This window comes from Protobothrops mucrosquamatus, unplaced genomic scaffold, assembly GCF_001527695.2.
Source record: "Protobothrops mucrosquamatus isolate PMUCROS unplaced genomic scaffold, P.Mucros_1.0 scaffold470, whole genome shotgun sequence".
NCBI classification, from domain to species: Eukaryota; Metazoa; Chordata; class Lepidosauria; order Squamata; family Viperidae; genus Protobothrops; species Protobothrops mucrosquamatus.
The window spans coordinates 144,029-165,225 of NW_015386791.1; the positions used below are offsets into that span (position 1 = coordinate 144,029).

At 40.0% G+C, this 21,197-nt stretch overlaps 1 protein-coding gene and 1 pseudogene across 1 annotated transcript; both read right to left on the reverse strand.

The window, feature by feature from the left end:
- Positions 1–1,173, reverse strand: part of LOC107288046 — a 10,392-nt pseudogene extending 9,219 nt beyond the window's left edge.
- Positions 1,174–1,288: 115 nt separating this feature from the next.
- LOC107288047 (membrane primary amine oxidase-like) lies at positions 1,289–10,192 on the reverse strand. The gene is made up of 4 exons (XM_015816623.1): positions 8,620–10,192; positions 5,727–6,012; positions 2,231–2,360; positions 1,289–1,573 (listed from the first exon to the last, which is right to left on the reverse strand). Exons 1-4 carry the CDS (start codon positions 10,190–10,192, stop codon positions 1,289–1,291), a joined length of 2,274 nt encoding a protein of 757 aa, XP_015672109.1.
- Positions 10,193–21,197: the final 11,005 nt, after the last annotated feature.

The following is a 21,197-nucleotide window of genomic DNA, read 5'->3' on the forward strand; positions in this document are numbered from 1 at the left end:
AAAAAAAAAAAAAAAAAGTCATGTTGGTGTAGTAATCTTGCTGTCATCTCTGAAACATTCTGTATGTAGGGAATTGTGATTTGTTTGATTGTTGTTGTTCTTGTTGTAGTAGTTGTGTTGCTTTGAGTGTTTTTATTGTTTGGGTGTAAGGATCTCCAGATGAAGTTTTGTGGGTATTGTTTCTCTTGAAGACTTTGTATAAGTGTTTTTATTCTGCTGATCTGGCTTCCGTGGTGTTGCAATGGGATTCTGCTCTCCCGAACAGTGTTCTGACACAGCTTTGTTTGTGGCATTTGGGATTGTTGCTGTGGAAGTTGAGGATTTGATCTGTTTCAGGATCATTGCCATCCAGGAATGGCAGTTAGTTGTTATTCTTGGTTTCTATTGTGAATCAAATTTTTGCAAAGACATTGTTGATTTTTTGGTAAGTTTCTCAGCCTAGTTGTGCTTGATTATCATGAAGGTGTTGTCAACGTAAGGTAGCCATAGCTTGGGGTTTATTTGTGGAAGTACAACTTCTTTGATTTTCTGCATGAAGACTTCTGTGACTATTAATTTTATTAATAGTTAATAAATTAATTTCTCTTGCTTAATTAGGTATGTCAATAGAATTGTATGTGATCAGTGCCAAAGAGCAGAAGTATTTGATGTCAACACTGTGACAAACTGAACTGAAGCCATTTTTCATTTTGTCTTCATTGCCACACTTTAGTTTAGAGATTTTAGATGAAGGAGGGGAAGGGGGGAATGTTAAGTTTCTCAGTTAGCCGTAACAATACATCTGTGTGAGAACCAAGGTCAGTGCTGATAGGAGTTTTGGTGGGCTGAAAAGCAGGGAGGAGAGCCCACGTTTTGAAATAATTGGTGAATGTGATTTATGACAGCAATTTGGGGGTAGGAATTGCAACGTTACTTTGTAGCCTTAGGGAGGGGATTTTAGTCTTGGGTTCACCTTTGTATGTGCCAATGTTTTGTTTCCTAAATAATTTGCAATTCTAACATCAGTATTTTAATATTGTAAAATGAAGGGAGGATTATAGCCAATATATACCAACATATATTTTTCTCAATGTCTTCTGTCAAATCAAAAATGTCAGTTGTGCATGCTTTCTTTCCTATAGCAAAGAAAAGTTCTACAACATTCTTCTTAATCCCCAGAGAATTCCATTCCATGATTTCCTGAAGACAGTGGACTAATAATCAGACCAAAATAATCCATTAATGGTACAGATATAAGAAGAGAAAAACTATTAGCTACCTGTAACACACATTCATTCTTTGTTTACAATTAGAAAGTTGTTATGTTTTGAAAACCCTCATAAGTGAAAAGGGGGAAAAGGGGCAAACATGAAGCTATTTTTGCCAGACACGCAAGTTGGTTGACCTCACAGGAAAGGGGGTCCTGCAGGCTGTTGAAGTAAACACTGTCTGGAGAATACATGGAAGGGTCATCATCAAAATAATTGTATGGTCTCAAGAAGAAACCAACTACATTCCCAAGGGTTGCAGTATTGGGTACGTCCTCAGCATGTGGAATATGGAGAAAGCCAGCATTGATCCAGGCAACCAGATCCTATGAAAGGAAAAGGGACTATATTACTGTGATATCTTAGGCAAAAGATCTGTTAAATAGAAAGGTGATAGAAGAATAGATTGAGAGAAACTAAGTAAGGTAGCAGATGATTTAGTAAAATCTGGGGGTAACCTGATATTATAATTTTTTGATTGCCTACTTGGAATTGAGGATGTGCAGAAACGAAAAACAACGAGCAGAAAATTGTTAGCAAAGATCTTATATCCATTCTGCAAAATTTTTATCAGCCATAGTACTAAAAAGCCATTTTAAAAAACCAAATGCAAATGGCAACGCATAAATCCCATGCATACATGTTTGCCTTAATGTAGCTTTCAAGGTCACATTACCTTAGCTAACAAAAATGCAAACAGGAAAGCTGATCTTGATACAGAAGAATTTGTCCTCTGAACAAGTATCCTAAAGATCACCATGATTGTTTCTTTTTCCCCCAAAGAGAAAGTGCTGCTAAAACTCTTAGCAGCATTAGCCTATTTCCAGAGTAAGCTTCGGGTGACAGTCCAACAGGCTGCCTTCCTATTCTGATGTCTTCCAAATAAGTTTGACTTCAACCCCAATACATTTGGACAGCAATCAGATTGTGGGATAATAACCTGCAAGGTGCTTCAGTGCTAGGTGGAGTTCATCTTCACTTACCTGATTGACAATATTCTCATTGTTTATGAAGTCAGCAAAGGCCACGGGAGGGTCCCATGGGTCAGCCTGATTGTAGGGAGTGGTGCTGACAGGTTCATTTTCCTTCCTCTTTGTAACAGCCAGCTTATAACTAAAAGACAAAACAAGAGGAGTTGCAGAGATTGAGGTTTATTAATTATTATTTCTCTTCTTAAGATTTTCAAAATTATTGTTCCAGGCATAGGTTTTGAAAGGCAATATAATGGCAGGATGCTATTCCATGACAGCCCAACTATAAAAATATAGAGATAATCGTTGTAACTCATTTTAAACTACAAATGAGTTCTGAATTGATTTTATGCTTGAGCTGCCATATATAATTCCATAGATGAATTATGCAGAACCACAAGACCTCTGTAGTGATCTCTGCCAACCTAGTAGGTGTTGTGGTTCTCCATCCTGGTAGACAGTCCATTTAATATATTGAAATAATAATAATAATAATAATAATAATAATAATAATAATAATAATAGTAGTAGTAGTAGTAGTAGTAGTAGTATTAATAATAATAATAATAATAATAATAATAATAATAATAATAATAATAATAATAATAATAATAATAATAATAATAATAATAATAATAATAATAATAATAATAATAATAATAAAGTTGGAAGGGACCTTGGAGATTTTATAGTCCAACCCCCTGCTCAGGCAGGAAACCCTATACCATTTCAGACAAATGGTTGTCCTGTCTCTTCTTAAATATTTCCAGTGTTGGAGCATTTACCGCTTCCGGAGGCAGGTTGTTCCACTGGTTAATTGTTCTAACTGTCAGGAAGTTTCTCCTTAGTTCTAGGTTGCTTCTCTCCTTGATTAGTTTCCACCCATTGCTTCTTGTCCTGCCTTCAGGCGCCTTGGAGAATAGCCTGACTCCCTCTTCTTTGTGGCAGCCCCTGAGATATTGGAACACTGCTATCATGTCCCCCCTCGTCCTTCTCTTCGTTAAACTAGACATACCTAATTCCAGCAACCATTCCTTATATGTTTTAGCCTCCAGTCCCCTGATCATCTTTGTTGCTCTTCTCTGTATTCTTTCTAGAGTCTTTTTTACATCGTGGTGACCAAAACTAGATGCAATATTCCAAGTGTGGCCTTACCAAGGCATTGTAAAGTGGTATTAATACTTCATGTGATTTTGATTCTATCCCTCTGTTAATGCAGCCTAGCACTGTGTTGGCTTTTTTGGCCACTGCAGCACACTGCTGGCTCATATTTAAGTGATTGTCCACTAGGACTCCAAGATCCCTGTCCTAGTTACTACTATTGAGCAAGGTACCACCTATACCAGTGGTGGCGAACCTATGGCACATGTGCCAGAGGCGGCACTCAGAGCCCTCTCTGTGGACACGCGGCCCATAGCCCCAGCCCCACCTCCCCCCACGGCCCCCTCACCAGCAGCCCCTCTGGAGGAGAATCGCCCCCAAGCAGCCAAGGACATGGCAGCCGAGCAGTGGGGACAAGACATTGCACTTGTGCCCCGTCACGCACAGATGATGCTGCAGGGAGTGGGCAGAGGGTGTGGCTGCTGTGCCGCTGCTGGGCTGCCTGGGCAATCTGTGGAGGCAGTGGGTGGCCCTGTGGGTGGGGGGCAGGGTGGGGGCGGTTTGTGGGCACTCGGTCTTTAAAAGGTTCGCCATCACTGAACTATACTATACCTGTACATTTGGTTTTTCTTGCCTAAATGTAGAACCTTACTTTTGCATCATTGAATTTCATTTTGTTAGATAGCGCCCAGTGTTCAAGTCTGTCCAGATCCTCCTGTATCTTAAGCCTATCTTCTGGAGTGTTGGCTATTCCTGCCAGCTTGGTGTGGTCAGTAAATTTGATGAGTTCCCCATCTATCCCCTCGTCCAAATCATTGATGAAGATGTTGAAGAGCACTGGGCCCAGAACAGAGCCCTGGGGCACCCCACTACACACTTCCCTCCATGTAGATGCAGTTCCACTGAGGACCACACGCTGAGTAAGGCCAGTCAGCCAGCTACAAATCCATCTGGTGGTGATGCTGTCTAACCCACATTTTTCTATCTTATCAAGTAGTAGGTTGTGATCTACTTTATCAAANGGCATGATCTGTTTTTGACAAACCCATGTTGGCTTTTAGTAATGACTTTGTTTGTTTCTAGGTATTCGCTGATTCATTGTTTGATTATCTTTTCCAGAATCTTCCCAGGTATTGAGGTCAGGCTGATAGGTCTGTAGTTTCCTGGATCTATTTTTTCCCTTTTTTGAAGATGGGAACTACATTAGCTCTTTTCCAGTCCCCTGGTAGTTCCCCAGTGCTCCAGGATCTTTGAAAAATATAGTTCAGTGGTTCTGTGATCACATCTGCCAGTTCCTTGAGAACCTTGGTGTGTAATCCATCTGGTCCTGGTGATTTAAACCCGTCTAGGCTAGACAGGTGCTCACTTAAACCACATAGGAAATTAAACTTCAGTTCAGTACCTCAAGTTTGGTCCATAAGTACAAGAATACACCAATAGCCAGGTCTGCTGATTCCAGATATGGTTATAACTGGGTACACATTTACAATAATATGGCTCAGATTTCTTCAATATTCAACCAGAACAATTGGAAAGACACGCTGAAACCAGCAGTGTTTCTGAAGGGGACTTGTACAGTGAGGGGTACAAATTTAAAATAATATGGCTGGGATTTCTTCAATACTCAACCAGGCTAATTGGAAAGATGCACTGAAGGAGACTAATGGAGGGTATCACAAATATCAGACAGCTCTTTCTACTCTAGATATGATTATGGCTGATATGAACTGATATAAAAAAAAGTATTTCAGGCCACAATTTTACCTTTAATTTATATTGTTTGGATTTACTAAATGCCATTATCTCATTTTTTCTATAAATTTAAAAAATATTTCCATACATCTTAAAACTGATCTGAGTCAGGATTTTGTTGTTTTTGGGGGACATGTTAGAGAAAAGGAAAGATGTAAGACTCATTTTGCTCGATAGTATTAACCTCCAATAATCTACAGCATTTATCTTAGGTCAAGTTTAAGAATAGCTCTCAGATTGAGGATAATTTCCCAAACATGAAACATTGTAACATGTAAAATATTTTAACTACTCTTCCAATTGTGATTACAGATCATAACCCAAACATACTATATTTGTCAAAGGAACTATTTCTCCCTATGTAATCCAATAATGAATTTTTGATCAGTAGTGAGGAATATGAGCTAAAAGAAATTCTGCAAGCTTGAATAGCACTTTTTTTCTTTATATTGTATGTTCCACAGTTAAGTCATGGAAATGGAACAGTTTTCCTTAGCAAATGTTTGAAATATTAATATTCTTTAAATAGATTTAAAGAAATCCATCTCTTTAAAATGAATAAATTTGAATATTCCTCCTATCTTATTCAAGCTCCTAAAATCCAAAGACATAGGTGAATCCATTTTACTTCTGCACTTAGAAATCAGTCACTTACCGACCCCAGCTGAAGCCTGGCTCCATTGGATCTGACTCTGGTAAATGGTCTCCAGAAAAGCTGACTATCTGGATCCGATAGCCTTGATCATGGCCCCACTTGTTTGTGCGATTGGATGAAAAATAAAGATATCTGGGCATGTCGTCATGGAGATGGAACGCTGCCTTGTTCTCAGTGTCAAAAATTTCCTTCACCATCTTCATTTGATAGATCTTATGTTCTGGGCTCCAAGGGGCCTGTATGGTCTGAAAAGCCATGTCATTACCAACCAGGGTATTTTCCACACCTTAGAAAGAAAATAAGTAGAACAATTAGTACTTGAGTAGCTGTTGATAAATCAAAACATTCAAGTTGCATATTCAGATTCTTAAAATCAAAGTTGCTTCTAAGCTAATGTTTTGCTGATCCAGAGATGAAATTGTGATAAGAGTATGCATAATTAGTTTTTCAGGCTGCATATGAACAATGTGAATTAGTGTGAAAAAAAAAATTGCTATTTTAACAAAACAGCATTTCATTCATTAAATAAAACAATCTGAAAGTGACTTTAAAATGATACAACTGAATTAGAGATTTGGCATAAGTGAAATATTTCAGGTATTTGTTTACTAGAACAAACCATTCAGAGTGTATATCAATTCTCCTTTATTTATTGACTAATATGTAGCTGAAACAAGCTGAGAACCTGTCAGCTTCGCATATGTTTAATATGTATTTACCACTCAGGTAATAAAATCTATTTTCATCTGTGGAGATTCTCAGTCATCCAGGTCATGGAATATTGGAATATTTTTTTTACTTGAGGAAGAGGAAGAAGACATTACTTTTTTCATCCAAGAAGCTCCTTGGATGAGAAGCAAAATGTCTCCTTCAAATAAAAAACAGTCCAGTTGCCGTTTGAAAAAGCACATTTGAGACCATTTCTTTTCTCTTTTCTCAATCAAAATCCCATTCCCTGACAATGTTTTTGCTTATTAGCAAAGAAGGATTTTCTATATATTCATCTTCTCTACTACAGAAGGGACCTTGACTTAGGACTTACAGTTCAATTTTCACGTGTTTCCTGCATCAGCATACAAAAAAAACCCACACCACCAATTTTCTGCAATAAAGTGGGTGCAGAGTAGGCAAAAAAGGGCAATGGGATGTGTGTCAAAAAAAATAAAGGAATATCATGAAAGGAATATTTATAATATTTGGTCACCACGATGTAAAAAAGATATTGAGACTCGAGAAAGAGTACAGAGAAGAGCAACAAAGATGATTAAGGGACAGAAGGCTAAAGCATATAAGGAACGGCTGCTGGAACTGGGTATGTCTAGTTTAATGAAGAGAAGGACGAGGGGGGACATGATAGCAGTGTTCCAATATCTCAGGGGCTGCCACAAAGAAGAAGGAGTCAAGCTATTTTACAAGGCGCCTGAGGGCAGGACAAGAAGCAACAGATTCAAACTAATCAAGGAGAGAAGCAACCTAGAACTAAGGAGAAACTTCCTGGCAGTTAGAACAATTAACCAGTGGAACAACCTGCCTCCAGAAGCGGTGAATGCTCCAAAACTGGAAGTTTTTAAGAAGAAACTGGACAGCCATTTGTCCAAAATGGTATAGGGTTACCTGCCTGAGCAGAGGGTTGGACTTGATGACCTCCAAGGTCCCTTCCAACTTTATTACTATTATTATTAAATAGAGTAAGAGCATCCACATTGCATTATTAGCAACATATTTTATGGGTTCATTGTCCAGAAAGCAGGAGCATTTAAAATGAGTCAGTGCTAAAAAAAAATATGACAGAGAGAATGTATCTATGTAACAGAGAGAAATAGGTATAAATTGGACCTAACAAGTATTATGAAATAAAGTTTGTTTGGAAATATTACATTTGTGCACAGTTCTACCTGGTGGCACAAATATGAATAATAAGTGACAGATTTCCATGAAATATTTTCGGGCCTTCAACTAAATCTTCAAATCAATTCAAGCTACCTAGAGAATCTCCTGATCTAGATGGCCACTGTTTAAGCCTTCTATACCTCAAGAAATTCATCCACCAATTTTCCTGATGACAAATTTCAATGGAGACTTTTAAAGACATAGTTCTCCATATCCATCCCTACTAACATTATGAAAGTTGAACAACAGAAAGAAATGAAGCTGAGGGATCCCGAACCATGATGTCTGAACCTGAAGAAACGTCTTGTATGAGAAGTTAAATGTTTTCAGGGGGAAAAAAACTAAAAGTCTAGTTGCCTTTTGGAAAAGCATCTTTGGTAAACCATGATATGGATGATTGAGAATCTCTATAGACACTCCTTTATGATACTATTTTTTAATTTAAAATCTCAGAGGTGAGGGCGAAGAAATAATCTATTAAAGTTTTTTTTTGTTTTATTTCTTTGCTCTGAAACCAGCATCCAGTTCTAAAGTCACCTGAACTCAGCCGCCCTGAGTCCGTAAGGAGAAGGGCGGGATATAAATATAATAAACATTCAAACATTCAAAAACAACCAATTTACAGATTCATCTTTAAGTGATAGTACAAATTTGTTGACAGAATTACAACAAATTTGTCAGAATTACAAAAGTGCTGATTCTAAAGCCACATGTTCAAACGCCCCAAATATATGGATATAATTACTCTGATGCCATTATATTTCTTATTATTATGACAGAACTTGAATTAAGATTGTCACAAGATAGTGAAATAAATATTCTTAATTAAAAAACTCTCTTCTCCTAAATTGAAGTTCAAGAATATACCCTGAGAATAATAACCATACTCTTCACTTTGTCTTCATTATAGTTCTGACAGTCATTTCAACAATTCTGAGAAAGCCAAATTGAGGCAAAAAAGCTTATAATTTCCATGCAAGTGACAAATATTTTTCCTACTTACCACCAATATCCAAATCCACCTTGAAATGAATATTATGAGTATGAATTGTCCCAAGCACCAATTCTTGTATTCTATTGCCAAAGTCTCTGGCATCACCAAAGTAAAAGTCAGATATAATGTACCCAGTGGCATGGACCCGAACACCAACTGCTCCATTTTGGTGGAAAATAAAATCCCAGACAAAGTCATAGTTGCCAGATGAAGTTATGGTTCGGAACACCAGATGTGAATCTGCCAACCCTCCATAAAAAGGAGACTGTATACTTTCATAATGTCGTCGTATGGGTAACTCAGCATTCTGCTCAAAGATGCAGATAGCATTTTTACGGCTAACAGGTAATGAAGTATCATAAAAAAAGTGAAAGTCCAAATAACTGGATAAATAAGGACAATCTAGACCCCGAGTGAGGGGAAAGATATAGTATCCGAGTCCAAAGCTGGAATCCATGTATCTGGTCAACATGGATTTAGGACTGTTGGAGCCATAGATAGAGCTTGCTTCTTGCAAACTTAACTCATAGATTATTCTCTCTCCATTAAACCTGACATCAAAGATACGTGGACCCCTGCTTGCATCAATTCCAAATGCAAAACTCCATCTCAGAAAAGTGACATGATTATTGTGAATCCTATAGCGTGGTCCACGAGGTTCATACTGCAAAGGGCCTGGATCTTTTGGTGGCACCCTCTGCTTCAGTGATGAGTATCCCCCATCAAGAGGGGCTTCTTTAACTTTGTCTACTCTAACCTTTCCCATATTGAATTGTCTCTCAAGGTCTTCCATGTCTTCAAAGTACTGTCCATTATAAAACACTTTTATTACCTTCCACTCAGAAACATCCAGGCTACAATGATCCACTTGGACCTCAAGCCCAATGGGACGCAAATAATAGCCAGTCACATTCTGGAAATAACTCACCCACATTTTGCGATCTCCTGATTTAAGTCCTGGAGGCATTTGATGAATGTACTCTATACTGCTTCCATTGTAATTTAGAACCTCTTGCATGAAATTTGTAGCCTTAGGATTTTCGTCTCTTAAGAAATCATTGATTTCATTAAACTCATTTGCTAAAACAAATCTTTGAAAATAAGGCAATTTCTCTCCATATTTTTGTACTGTGATATCTTGATGATAGGTTGGTCCTGGAAGTGCTCCCACCAGATATTCTGTCAAATTGGGGTCCACCTGATTTCCAAAATGTATCACAGCCAGAGCTTCCCGTGCTGGCTGAGTTCCTTGATGATCTAAGAATTGTAATACTTGTGCTTTGGGAGGGAGCTGCAAGGTAATCATAAAAATGCAGTTATCTGATGGCTTAGCTTGAGATGTCTCTACCAGTGGCACTCCCAGGTTAGACTGTAAATACCTCTTTACTTGCATTATCTCTTCTGGAGTTAAATCTTGAAATACCTGGCTGCCATTATCTTGAGCACTTTCGCCTTCTCCCTTTTTCTGGGAAGAACTCTCACAATCTGTGGGTTTTTGTCCTCTACTACATAAAACCAAGACTAAGATGAAAATTATAGTAATGCATATTGCTATGATAGAATAAATCACTTTGGAATTCATTTTCCCAAACCTATAGACAAAAAAAATAGAGAAAAGTTTGTTAAATTCTAAATTTTATGTTTTTAATCCTAAACACAAATAATAGGACACTTGTTGCATTTATAAAACAAATTGCGCAAAGATAGCAATGATATGGTCACATCTTCAATAAACTTACCATCTAAACACAATACTCCTGTGTTCATTAACTAAAACCAAGAACTCAGACTAAAACGCTGCTTGGAAACTTCTAAACTGATTAGACCTTGAGACCAAGTCAATTATACATAGGCTAAAAGGGAGGAGATATTTTATGCAAATGTGTCTTTAAACTATAATCTTCTGTTTTGACAAAATGCAATCTAGAGAGCTTCAGAAACCTTGTTTGCCACCCTTTAATCATTTTTTATGTTGTCAGCATCTAAGATAATTCTCCGAACTGAAATATGATTGGACTAAATGGTTCCTTCTTTATACAAGAGCTAAATGTCTCTTCATCCAAGTATTTAAAGAACAACATAAGTGGCAAGACCAGACTCTCACTTTGATTGCCTTTGATTGCCTCTTGACTTTTTTTTTTAATGAACCTGGCACTTAAGGGCAGTTGTTTGGTTGGTATTTAATCTATTTAATCTATTGTTAAAATTATTTTTAATAAATATGCATTGCTAATTCAGTATGTTATGAAAATTTGTACAGTTTGAAAACATTTTATGTAACATCTGTGGTTGCAATGGGTTTACAACTTTCACAATTTGTTCTAGAGTAAATCATTTTACAATGTTGTTGGACTATGCAGCATTGCTACCAGATGGAAAAGGAGGCCTCCAATCTGTTCACTACATTTCAAATATTTTTAGGGTTTATTATTCATTTTAAAATTATTCATTTTTGTAATCAGGACTAGAGTGATACACCAAAGAGAAAACATATTGTATCAATTTTCTCTGAGTACAAAGTAAATTTAATATTCTTCTTTCACTTATAAATTATGACTAGAAAAACTGTCAAATCCAGTCAAACATGTCAATATTCCCCCTTGTTTCAGAGATCTGTTACTACCAAACAGCTTGTTGAAAATGCTGAAATTAATCAAGTGTAGAACAAATCTGAATGAATTATCTCTCCTCTGAGGAAAATTCTTGGATCCTTTATGTTTATATAAATAACCCCTGAATAATGTAGCAAGATGGAGAAAGCTCACATTATTATTTTCTTATATTTATTCCAAACATTCAGCAGGACTGTATGATCTCTTAAAGGTGGTTTATTTCTATTTTTTTTGTCAGTCCAGACATATCGAGAGATAAAGGACAGAAGCATAAGAGGAGATCATTCATTATGAAATCCATGTTAAAACTCTAGCATGATCATACAGTCTAAAATTTGAGCCATGAAGTCATATCATTCTCTTGAGTTCTGAATTTTTTTCCCTACCAACAGTATTTATTTAATTTATATGCTATCTAGAGTGACTCTGGGCAGCTTGCAATGGCATAAAATAATATTGTATAGATAAATAATTGTCTAACCTCAATCAAAAACCTGCAGCAATGCAGCACGTTGTAAGGTTTTCCTCTTAACCTCACTAATTTCCCTGCGCTACTCAGGAATTTGAAAGAGCCAAAGAAACTCCTGAGCTGAGGTTTCAGCAAGCAAATGACTTTTATTTTGATCAAAACAGAATCAGGTGTCCTCCTCCCTTTTCGTGGCTGTTAAAGGGATGAAGGCACACAGAGAAAAGATTTCTTTCACTTTCAGAACAAAGAGGCTCAAGTCTCAGTACCAGGAGCAAAAAAATACAGAAAAACAAATTCCAGGGTGGTGACTCATACACATCAATCCAGGCTAGCTCACCTTCCCCCCTTCCTATTTCCTGGACCACGAATCTCACCTTGCTCCTTTCATGCCTCTGTATATTTAGCATGAGACATTTGCTTTTATGTAAATAATTTCCCACTATAAGGCACCTACAAAGCTGCTTGCACATAAACAAAGTTATATATACAATGATTACAAAATATCACTACTAATATCAATACTGCTAATATCAAGCTTAAGCATAATAAAATCATAAACATAATAAAATCCCTTCAACGTGATTCCAAGAGGCAAGCAGTTACTCCCTGTAACAGCCCTCGCCTTCAAGAAGTTCACCTCATGTGTCTCTTTCATAAAAGTTGTCATGTAAGACTTCACTAATTACAAATTACCAATAAACAGTCTTTACTACCACTGCTGCTTACCTCTTCCCTTTCTTTTGCATTTGCATTCGCTCCATGTGTCTTCTGGACAGCCTGAGTTGGCAAGAAGATGTGGAAGGGACTTTGTGATCAAAAGGAGGAATACCATGTCCAGTGCTGTGGTGCAGCCCAAATGGTACAACTAGCTTTGGCTTCTGCACTTTTCAAACACTTTTTTTGTATTTATTTGCTGGGTAGGAGAGGCTCTTGTCAACACTGCTAACATTGGATATTCTTGCTTTGACAACAGATGAAAATGCAGCTTTTAGAATTAGTTGATGCTGGGATGGGGAATAGGGATGAGAGTCCAGCTAGTCATAACAATAATAGCTCAGCCGGGGGAACCCAAGGACATTGGGCTCAGGCTGGAGAGCTGGGGAGAAAGCCCATGCTTCAAGCTAATTGGGGAATGTGATTTATGACTGTGTATTGGAGGAGGGAATTATACTTCGTTACTTTGTATCCAGGAAAGGGGAATTTAGTTTTTGGGTTCAACTATGTAGTGCCGATACTTTGTTTCTTGAATAAAGGATTCTTTAAGGTAAACAATGCCTCGAAGTTCTTTTGAAGGGTTTCAGCTGTCGGAACCATGTCAGCTCTCTTCTGATAAGGTATATTTTTCGTCTTGATGATTTCCAATATTTCTAAATTTATTTTTGTTTGAATTATTTTAGAAATTGGATTGGATTTTTATAGCAAAGAAAACAAAAGTGGGACTTTTATGGATGTGTTTTTCTGGATTTGAACTCTATTGCTTTTTAAGAAATGTTATTATTTTTAAAAAATATTTGCCAAAATTGTTTGTATTTAAAGATATTTTTTTGGGGTTTAACTTCCCATGGTATTTTTCCCCTCCTTATCTATCACCCTGGGATTGGATCTGTAAACAATTGTTAATTGAATATTTCCTGTCTCATGTCAATGCTGCTAACATCGGATGTTCTTGCTTGACAATATATGAAGATTCAGACATTTTCTATTTAACCTGTGTATTACTTTTAGAATTAAAATTAGATGGTGCTGGAAGGGAGGGGGAAGAATGTGCTTGGGGACTAGTTAGCCATAACAATATCTCAGTAGAGTATTTTTCAAGGTTAGTTGTAATAAGAGGAGATAACGGGAGGGAAGATTCACACTTCAAACTAATTGGAGAATGTGATTAAATGTTAAATGAAGGAGTGAATTATGCTTTGTTATTGTGTATCTGGGGGAGGAGAATTCAGATTTTTGCTTTTCTATGAACGTGCTGAAGCTATGTTGCAAATTAAAGATTCTTTAAGGTAAACAATGCCTCAAAGTTCTTTGAAGAGCTTCTTCTTTCAGAACCATGACATCAAGCCAAAATCCACAAACTTTTCAAACCGTTTAGGGGTCCCAGCCTCCAGTCGCTGTTCCTAAACTAAAGGAATAGGCTGACAAAGATTCGGGGAAGATCTCATCATGGAAGAAGAAAAATTGCCTGAGGCCAGCACCCTGGCAGCCGCAGCTTCCCAAGGGGGGGGAGCGACAGCAGCAGCAGCTTCCCCAGGGGGGAGCGACAGCCAGCAAGCCGGTGGAGAAGGAATTCTTGAAGATCTCCCAGCTGGGAGCAAGACCAAAGCAATTAGGAGAGCTGATTTGGTTGTCAGACTGGGATAAGCCCAGCGGAGGCTCCTGAGGCTTCGAAACAGCCTTGCCACGCTCAAAGACATCGAAAGCAGATGGGTTGGAGCCACAACAAAGGGATTCTTGCATATTGCATTGCCCACACCAGTGGAGAGCTGCCAGGCTGTCTGCCATTGAAGACTCGGGTGAATGGAAATATTCATCTGCAGCTCATAGTCGGTCAGTAGAATATTTGGCAGAAAGATTTGAAGAATTAGAAGTGAGAAGCGAAGAGCAGTTCCTGCTGAGAGAGGCCTCCAGCCCCTCCCTCACAGATCAAACAGCCTTCCAGACCCTGGGGTCCCCTGCCAGAGCCTCCAGCCCCACAGAGAGAGGGAACCCCAGCCTGGGCCCCCTGCAGCAATGGGGAATTTGGCAACCCCCACAGATGGGAGGTCAGCCACCTCTGAGCTTGCATCAACTAATAGAGGCATTGCAACAGCTTGGGGTGGTGCAGAAGCCAGGAGAGCAACAGCTGGTGGGCCGGCAAATGAGGGAGGTCCAGCAACAACCCCCACTCATCAAGCAACCATTGGGGGCCTGCAGCAGCAGAGGGTGCCACCAGCCCCTGCAGACCAACAACAGAGAAGACAGCAGCAGCCCCCACCCAGGCAGCAACCTTTAGAAGACCTCCAACAACTCGAGAGGCCAGTACTACCAGTATTGCAACCACAGCAGGGGGGCCACGAGCACAGTGGGGAGCCCAGCAGCCGTTGCACCAGCAGCCAGGGTGGGGCCAGCAGCAACAGCCACAGTGGGGGCCGCAACAGCCTATAATTGCACCACCCTTCAGAGCAACCTTTGATGGGGACCCAGAGAAGCTGATTTTTTTTCTCAACCAAGTGTGCTCTCATTTGAACTGCTGGGCGTATTTCTACCCAGACCCAGGGGCCATGGTCGATGTGATTGCATCCAGCCTAGAGGGAGAAGCATCCGAATGGCTGAACAATTTATATAATGAGCAAGCCCCCAAATTGGAGGACCCCCACCTCTTCTTCCTAGGGCTGAGAGAAAAATTGGATGACCCATCCATTGGCCTCAAGGCAAGAGAACAAATCCACAAATTAAAACAAGCCGGCAGGCCTGCCCTGGAGTACATGCGAGAATTTCGCAAGATAGCAGGTCAAATACAGGGGTGGCCTGAGCAATCCCTAATTCATCACTTCATTGAGGGATTAGACGATCACCTCTCTCAGGCCTGCATCTATCGAGCAGTACCTGATCAGCTGCAAGAGTGGTACCAGACAGCGGAGAAGCTAGACGTTCAGCTCACCCGTTATAAGAAGCCTCCCCCACCTGAATCTGAGCAGCAGCCAGAGCAACCCAAACAACAATCACCCCCATGAAAACCTCCAACTACTGCGATGGCTGAGAGACCCAGGCCACCTGCAGGCCCATCAATTAAGTGTTTCCAGTGTGGACAGGAGGGACATTGAGCAGCAATCTGTCCAGGCCCCTACCCCCAACTACAGAGCAGACCGGAACCAGCGGAGAAACAAAACCTGCCCAGCAGCTAACGAGAGAGAAATCCAACCGGGTCACACAAGAACCTGTTTCCCAGATAACACCCCCCACACAGGAGGATGCCGGGACTCTGGGTGGACCCGCCCCTGCTCTACCCTCCTTTGACAGCAACGACGAAGGGAGAATGACCTGATGGTGAGTCGACAAATCCCGCCTTTTTCACTGGCCGCCAAACTTATAATCCCTAAGTCGGGGCACAAATGGACTTAAACATGCTAATCGATTCTGGATGTACCCGATGCATTATTAGCCTGCCATTTGCCATGAAAATGGGCGTACGGGCAAAACAACTCTCCAAACCTGTGAGGTTTGAGCAAGCCGATGGCTCCCTGATGGGAGGGACTCTAGTCACACAATTAACTGAGCCCCTACGCCTAGAAATAGGTAAGCACTGGAAGTTTATTCGCTTCCTGGTGGCCCCAAAAATGACTGAGACTGATCCTAGGATTAGCCTGATTGGACAAATGGAAGCCATTTATCTGGTGGGAGAAAGGAATGAGAACTGTGAGACTACCTATAGGGCCTAAGCCTCCCACTGATTCAACTGACGTTGCAGGACACTTTAGGCCACCCAATGAATGAGTGCACATGGCTGCCTCACCGCCACCATGTGAACCACTCATCCCCAACGAATACCGGGACCTAACGGAGGCATTTAGTGAAAAAGAATGTGATGCCCTGCCCCCTCACAGACCCAATGACTGCTCTATCGAACTGGTGCCAGGAGCCAAACTCCCACGACACTATGTTCCCCCTCGAAATGGAGGAGATGCAGCGATACGTGAACAAAAACCTAGTGAGGGGGTTCATTGAATGGGCCAAATCTACCATGGGAGCCCCTGTGTTGTTCAAAGAGAAAAAAGATGGGTCTCTTTGTCTCTGCATAGACTATAAGGGTCTCAACGCTGTGAGTGTGGAAAACAAATACCCCCTCCCCCTCCTAAAGGACTTATTAACCCATCTGACTGAGGGGAGTGTCTTCACTAAATTAGACCTGAGAGAGGCATATTACCGAGTGAGAATAAAGGAGGGGGATGAGTGGAAAACTGCCTTCAACTGCCCCATGGGGAGCTATCAATTCAAAGTCATGCCATTTGGACTACAGGGGGCCCCAGCCGTATTCATGCAGTTGATTAATGAGGTCCTACATGAGCACTTGTACAAAGGGGTTCTGGTGTATCTTGATGATATCCTGATATATAGCACGAATATGACTGATCACATAAAGCTGGTGAGAGAAGTGTTAAAGAAACTATCGAATGCCAAGCTTTATGCCAAATTGTCCAAATGTGAATTTCACCAGACCCCGATTAGATTATTTTGGCTACAGAATTTCCAATGAGGGCATTGAAATGGATCCAGCCAAGATGAAAGCTGTAATTGAATGGCAGCCCCCAAAGACTCGCAAACAGCTCCAGAGCTTTCTAGGTTTTGCCAACTTCTATCGTCAGTTCATCCCTTCTTTTGCCGAGATTGCCCTACCCCTTACAGAACTACTCAAAAGAGGCAAAAGAGGAGGGAAGTTATGACCGGGCCAACCACTAGCATGGACGATGGGCTGTCAAACAGTTTTTGAGAATTTAAAGAGACTATTTGCTGCTGAACTGGTCCTAAAGCACCCATGCCCAGGGGAACCCTTTGTAATTCAAGCTGACGCCGGCGACGTGGCAGTCAGAGCTGTATTACTGCAAAAGAACAAAAGTGGAGTTCTACAACTCTGTGCCTACACCTCTGAAAATTTTACTGAAAGCAAGAGGAGATGGGCAATCTGGGACAAGGAGGCCTTTGCAATTAGGTGGGGGCTATTAAACTGGTGATACTATCTAGAAGGGAGCAAGGTGCCTTTTGAAGTATGGACAGATCACAAAAGCCTAGAGGCACTGAAAACTCCCCGCAAATTGTTCCCAAAGCAAGTACGGTGGGCACAGTACTTTAACCATTTCAACTTCACTCTAAAGTACATACCGGGAGGAAAAAACTTCCTAGCTGATGCGCTATCGAGATTGCCCCAGTACAAAAGCGAACGCGAAGCGGTTAATGAGGCAATTATCTCCAGTCCACAGATTGCTGCTCAACTCACGCCTCGCAGAGTTACTAATCCTGATGACCCTGGGGTAAAGAAAATAAAACAAGAGCTCCTCACTGATCAATGATTCAAAGATAATCAAACCTCCCTAACGTGCAAGGATGGCTTGGCTTACAAAGGGGGGAAACTATATTTGCCTGAAGCCCTCCATCTTAATGCTCTCAAACACAGCCATGACGTTAAATAGGCTGGACATTTTGGATATCTAAAAACTCTACATCTCATCCGCCGGCAATTTTGGTGGCCGGGACTGAAACGGGATGTGGAAAACTATGTAAAAAGTTGTACTGTATGTGCCACAATGAAAAGCATCCCAGGGAAAATCCCTGGGTTACTGCAGCCAGTGGCAGACCCTTCTCAACTCTGGAAAGAAATAGCTATGGACTTTATAGTAGACCTACCTGAAAGTAGAGGAAATACTGTCATTTGGACTGTGATAGACCTGTTCTCGAAGCAGGCTCATTTCATTGCCTGCAAAGGACTCCCATCTGCCCAACAACTGACCAAATTGTGCCTGAAACATATCTACCGGCTGCATGGCACCCCTAAGCAAATAATTTCGGACAGGGTGGTGCAGTTCACAGCGAATTTTTGGAGGAGTTTTCTTAAATTAATTGGATCATCCCAAGGCTTATCATCTGCTTTTCATCCAGCTACCAATGGGGCTGCAGCATCCGCTAACAAAATGGTGGAGCAATATCTCAGATGCTATGTTTCCTACCAACAGACAAACTGGACTGACCTCCTCCCTTTCACCGAAGTGGCTTACAATAATTCTGTTCATAGCAGTACCGGCTACATACCTTTCAGAGTACCCACAGAGAAAGAGTTCAGTCCAATACCTGAATACCCTCAGGTGCCCTCCACCTCCCAGACACTTGATCAATGGGTGAGGGGGGTGGGAAGAAGTTTGGAGAAACACGAAAACTGCGTTTAAAAAGTCTTCTGAGACCTATAAAAAGCAGGCTGATAAAAAGAGGGCTCCCCAAAGAACATTCCAAGTTGGGGAAAAGGTTTATCTGTTAACTAAATATTTACACCTCAAATTGCCCAGCAAGAAATTGGAACCAAAATTCTTGGGGCCTTATTAATAGTTAATAATTTAATTTCTCTTGCTTAATTAGGTATATCAATAGAATTGTATGTGATCAGTCCCAAAGAGCAGAAGTATTTGATATCAATACTGTGACAAACTGAACTGAAGCCATTTTTCATTTTGTTTTCATTGCCACACTTTAGTTTAGAGATTTTAGATGAAGGAGGGGAAGGGGGGATGTTAAGTTTCTCAGTTAGCCGTAACAATACATCTGTGTGAGAACCAAGGTCAGTGCTGATAAGAGTTTTGGCGGGCTGAAAAGCAGGGAGAGAGCCCCGTTTTGAAATAATTGGTGAATGTGATTTATGACAGCAATTTGGGGGTGGGAATTGCAACTTGTTACTTTGTAGCCTGAGGGAGGGGATTTTAGTCTTGGGTTCACCTTTGTATGTGCCGATATTTTGTTTCTTAAATAAAATGTTCTTTAAGGAAGAAATCCTTGCCTTGAAGTTTTTTTAATTGATTTCATCTATTGGAACCATGACATTTGATTGCAATCAGGGCAAACTCTCCATGCTGGCAGCTTCTCTGAAAATCCTTACAGAGCCTGTATTTACAGAGTTTGTGTTTAAGCTTCTATGATTAGCAGTTCCTTACTGATAACTTCAGTTCTTCTCTTAATATGGTTTGTTCATAAAAGAAGCCAGGGCTTCTTTCCATTTCCTTTTCACCTTTTGCTCCATTCCATTTGCATACACTTCAAGATAAGGCTCCTCAATTATGGAGTTCTCTTTTCCCTCATTCTGGATCACACATCCCTAAAAGCATTTATGATGGGTTGGAAAACTGTTTATCATCATGACCAGCTCAGACTCTGACAAGGAAACCAACAAAAAGCAGCACGTCCCAGAACTGTCAGCAATCCTGAGCAGCTGCAGCAGAGGAGGTTACCCTGTCTATTAACCAGGACACACAGCTGCCACCCCTGCCAGTGCAAGGGCTCACTGTGTGGGGAAAAAAAGAGCAGAAGCAATGATGTTGTGCAAGGCTGTTTGCAAGAATGGAGTTCATCTTCCCAAATGAGCAAGAGCAGACTTCCTTGTACTTAATAAGAACAGCGACCTCAAGCCTCTCTGTTGACAACAACTGCTTGCTAACCTAAACTCTAGGTACCTTAACTCTTGATTTGAAATCTTGTGACTGTGATTCTGTACCTAGATTGTCTGATGACAAACAGTTGGATCTTGGAACTTCCTCTGACTGCTGTCTGCTGTTATGGATTTGGAGTCTCTCTCAAGGCAAACTCGCTCGACTTCTGGGTGACTTGATTTTGCTTATGTGTGTGTGTGCTTGTGCATTTGAATGCATATTTCCTTTCATTCTTGCTTATTTGGTTGAAAACTTCTTAGTAAAGCTTCCAAACCTCTTTGCATGTTGTGAATGTTTAGATGGAGACAAGACATTTATTACATAAAGAGACTGATTGGAGGAAGAGAGAAAAATGGTTGTGAGCATGTGCTAAGAATTAGAGAGAAATACAAAAGGGCTTTCTGTCCTACAAGACTCTTACTTCAACCACAACATCTCACAGTTCTGTATTTTTTCTTATTTTGGGCTCCCTGATTCTGTCTATCCCGTGTGTGAGGTCATCCCACAGTTCTGATTTATTCCCCATGCTGATTATTGGATGGACGTCTCTGGATCTTCCTACCCTTCTAAATGTGTCTACAGCTAAAGTCCAACAATGATCCAATTCCTTTTGAGAAATCAAGCAGACCATGGTCTAATCAGTGCTTGCCTATATTGCAGAGTCTTTCCAAAGAGTTTTACACTTTCAGCAATTTTAATTAAGAAATCAAGGCCGTACAGAAATGTATCAAATTAAATAGATGAAAGAAACCTCACTCCATTTTTGAGGGGGTGGGGGTTGCCAAGAGGAAGACAAATCTTACATCATCCATATGCCAAGTCACATGCCTTATTTTTGAGAAACACATAAAATATAGATAATTTAAAAGCGGGGGGTTCCAATCTTTTATTCTGGATATTTTCATAGCTATCTCAAATGTTTTTGAAGTGGATACATTAAGATTTTCTGAAAATAAAGTCTTCAATTTAGAGAAAAAATGCCATTCATATATACATTTAAAGAGGAGATAAAAGCTGATACACACTAATATAAAATGAGAAAAAGGAAAAGAAAGAAATTGAAGAGAAAGCTAAAAGTACAAGGAAGAAAAATAGAAAAATAAAAAATAGAAAAGAAAAGATGCAATAAGTAGCTTGTGATCTTGTAAACCACTCTAAACAGTTAAAAGTACAATGTTAATTTACCTCTTTATGGTTGCAATTTTACTCTCTTCTTACTATAATTTATTTTATCTAATCATGAAAACCATAAATCATGTTGCTCAGAGTCATCTTGTAGGACAGATGTTCATTTTTTTCCTGTTTTATGCAAAAAGTCTATAATAAATAAAAGTCAACAATAAA

What these genes read in the sequence shown, in the direction of transcription:
- LOC107288047 (XM_015816623.1), bottom strand. Translation starts at nt 10,192, where the DNA reads ATGAATTCCAAAGTGATTTATTCTATCATAGCAATATGCATTACTATA. An exon ending in CCAGGCTTCAGCTGGGGTCG is followed by an intron (nt 2,361 to 5,726) that starts GTAAGTGACTGA and finishes TTTGTCTTTTAG; the next exon opens with TTATAAGCTGGCTGTTACAA. An exon ending in ATGAGAATATTGTCAATCAG is followed by an intron (nt 1,574 to 2,230) that starts GTAAGTGAAGAT and finishes TTCCTTTCATAG; the next exon opens with GATCTGGTTGCCTGGATCAA.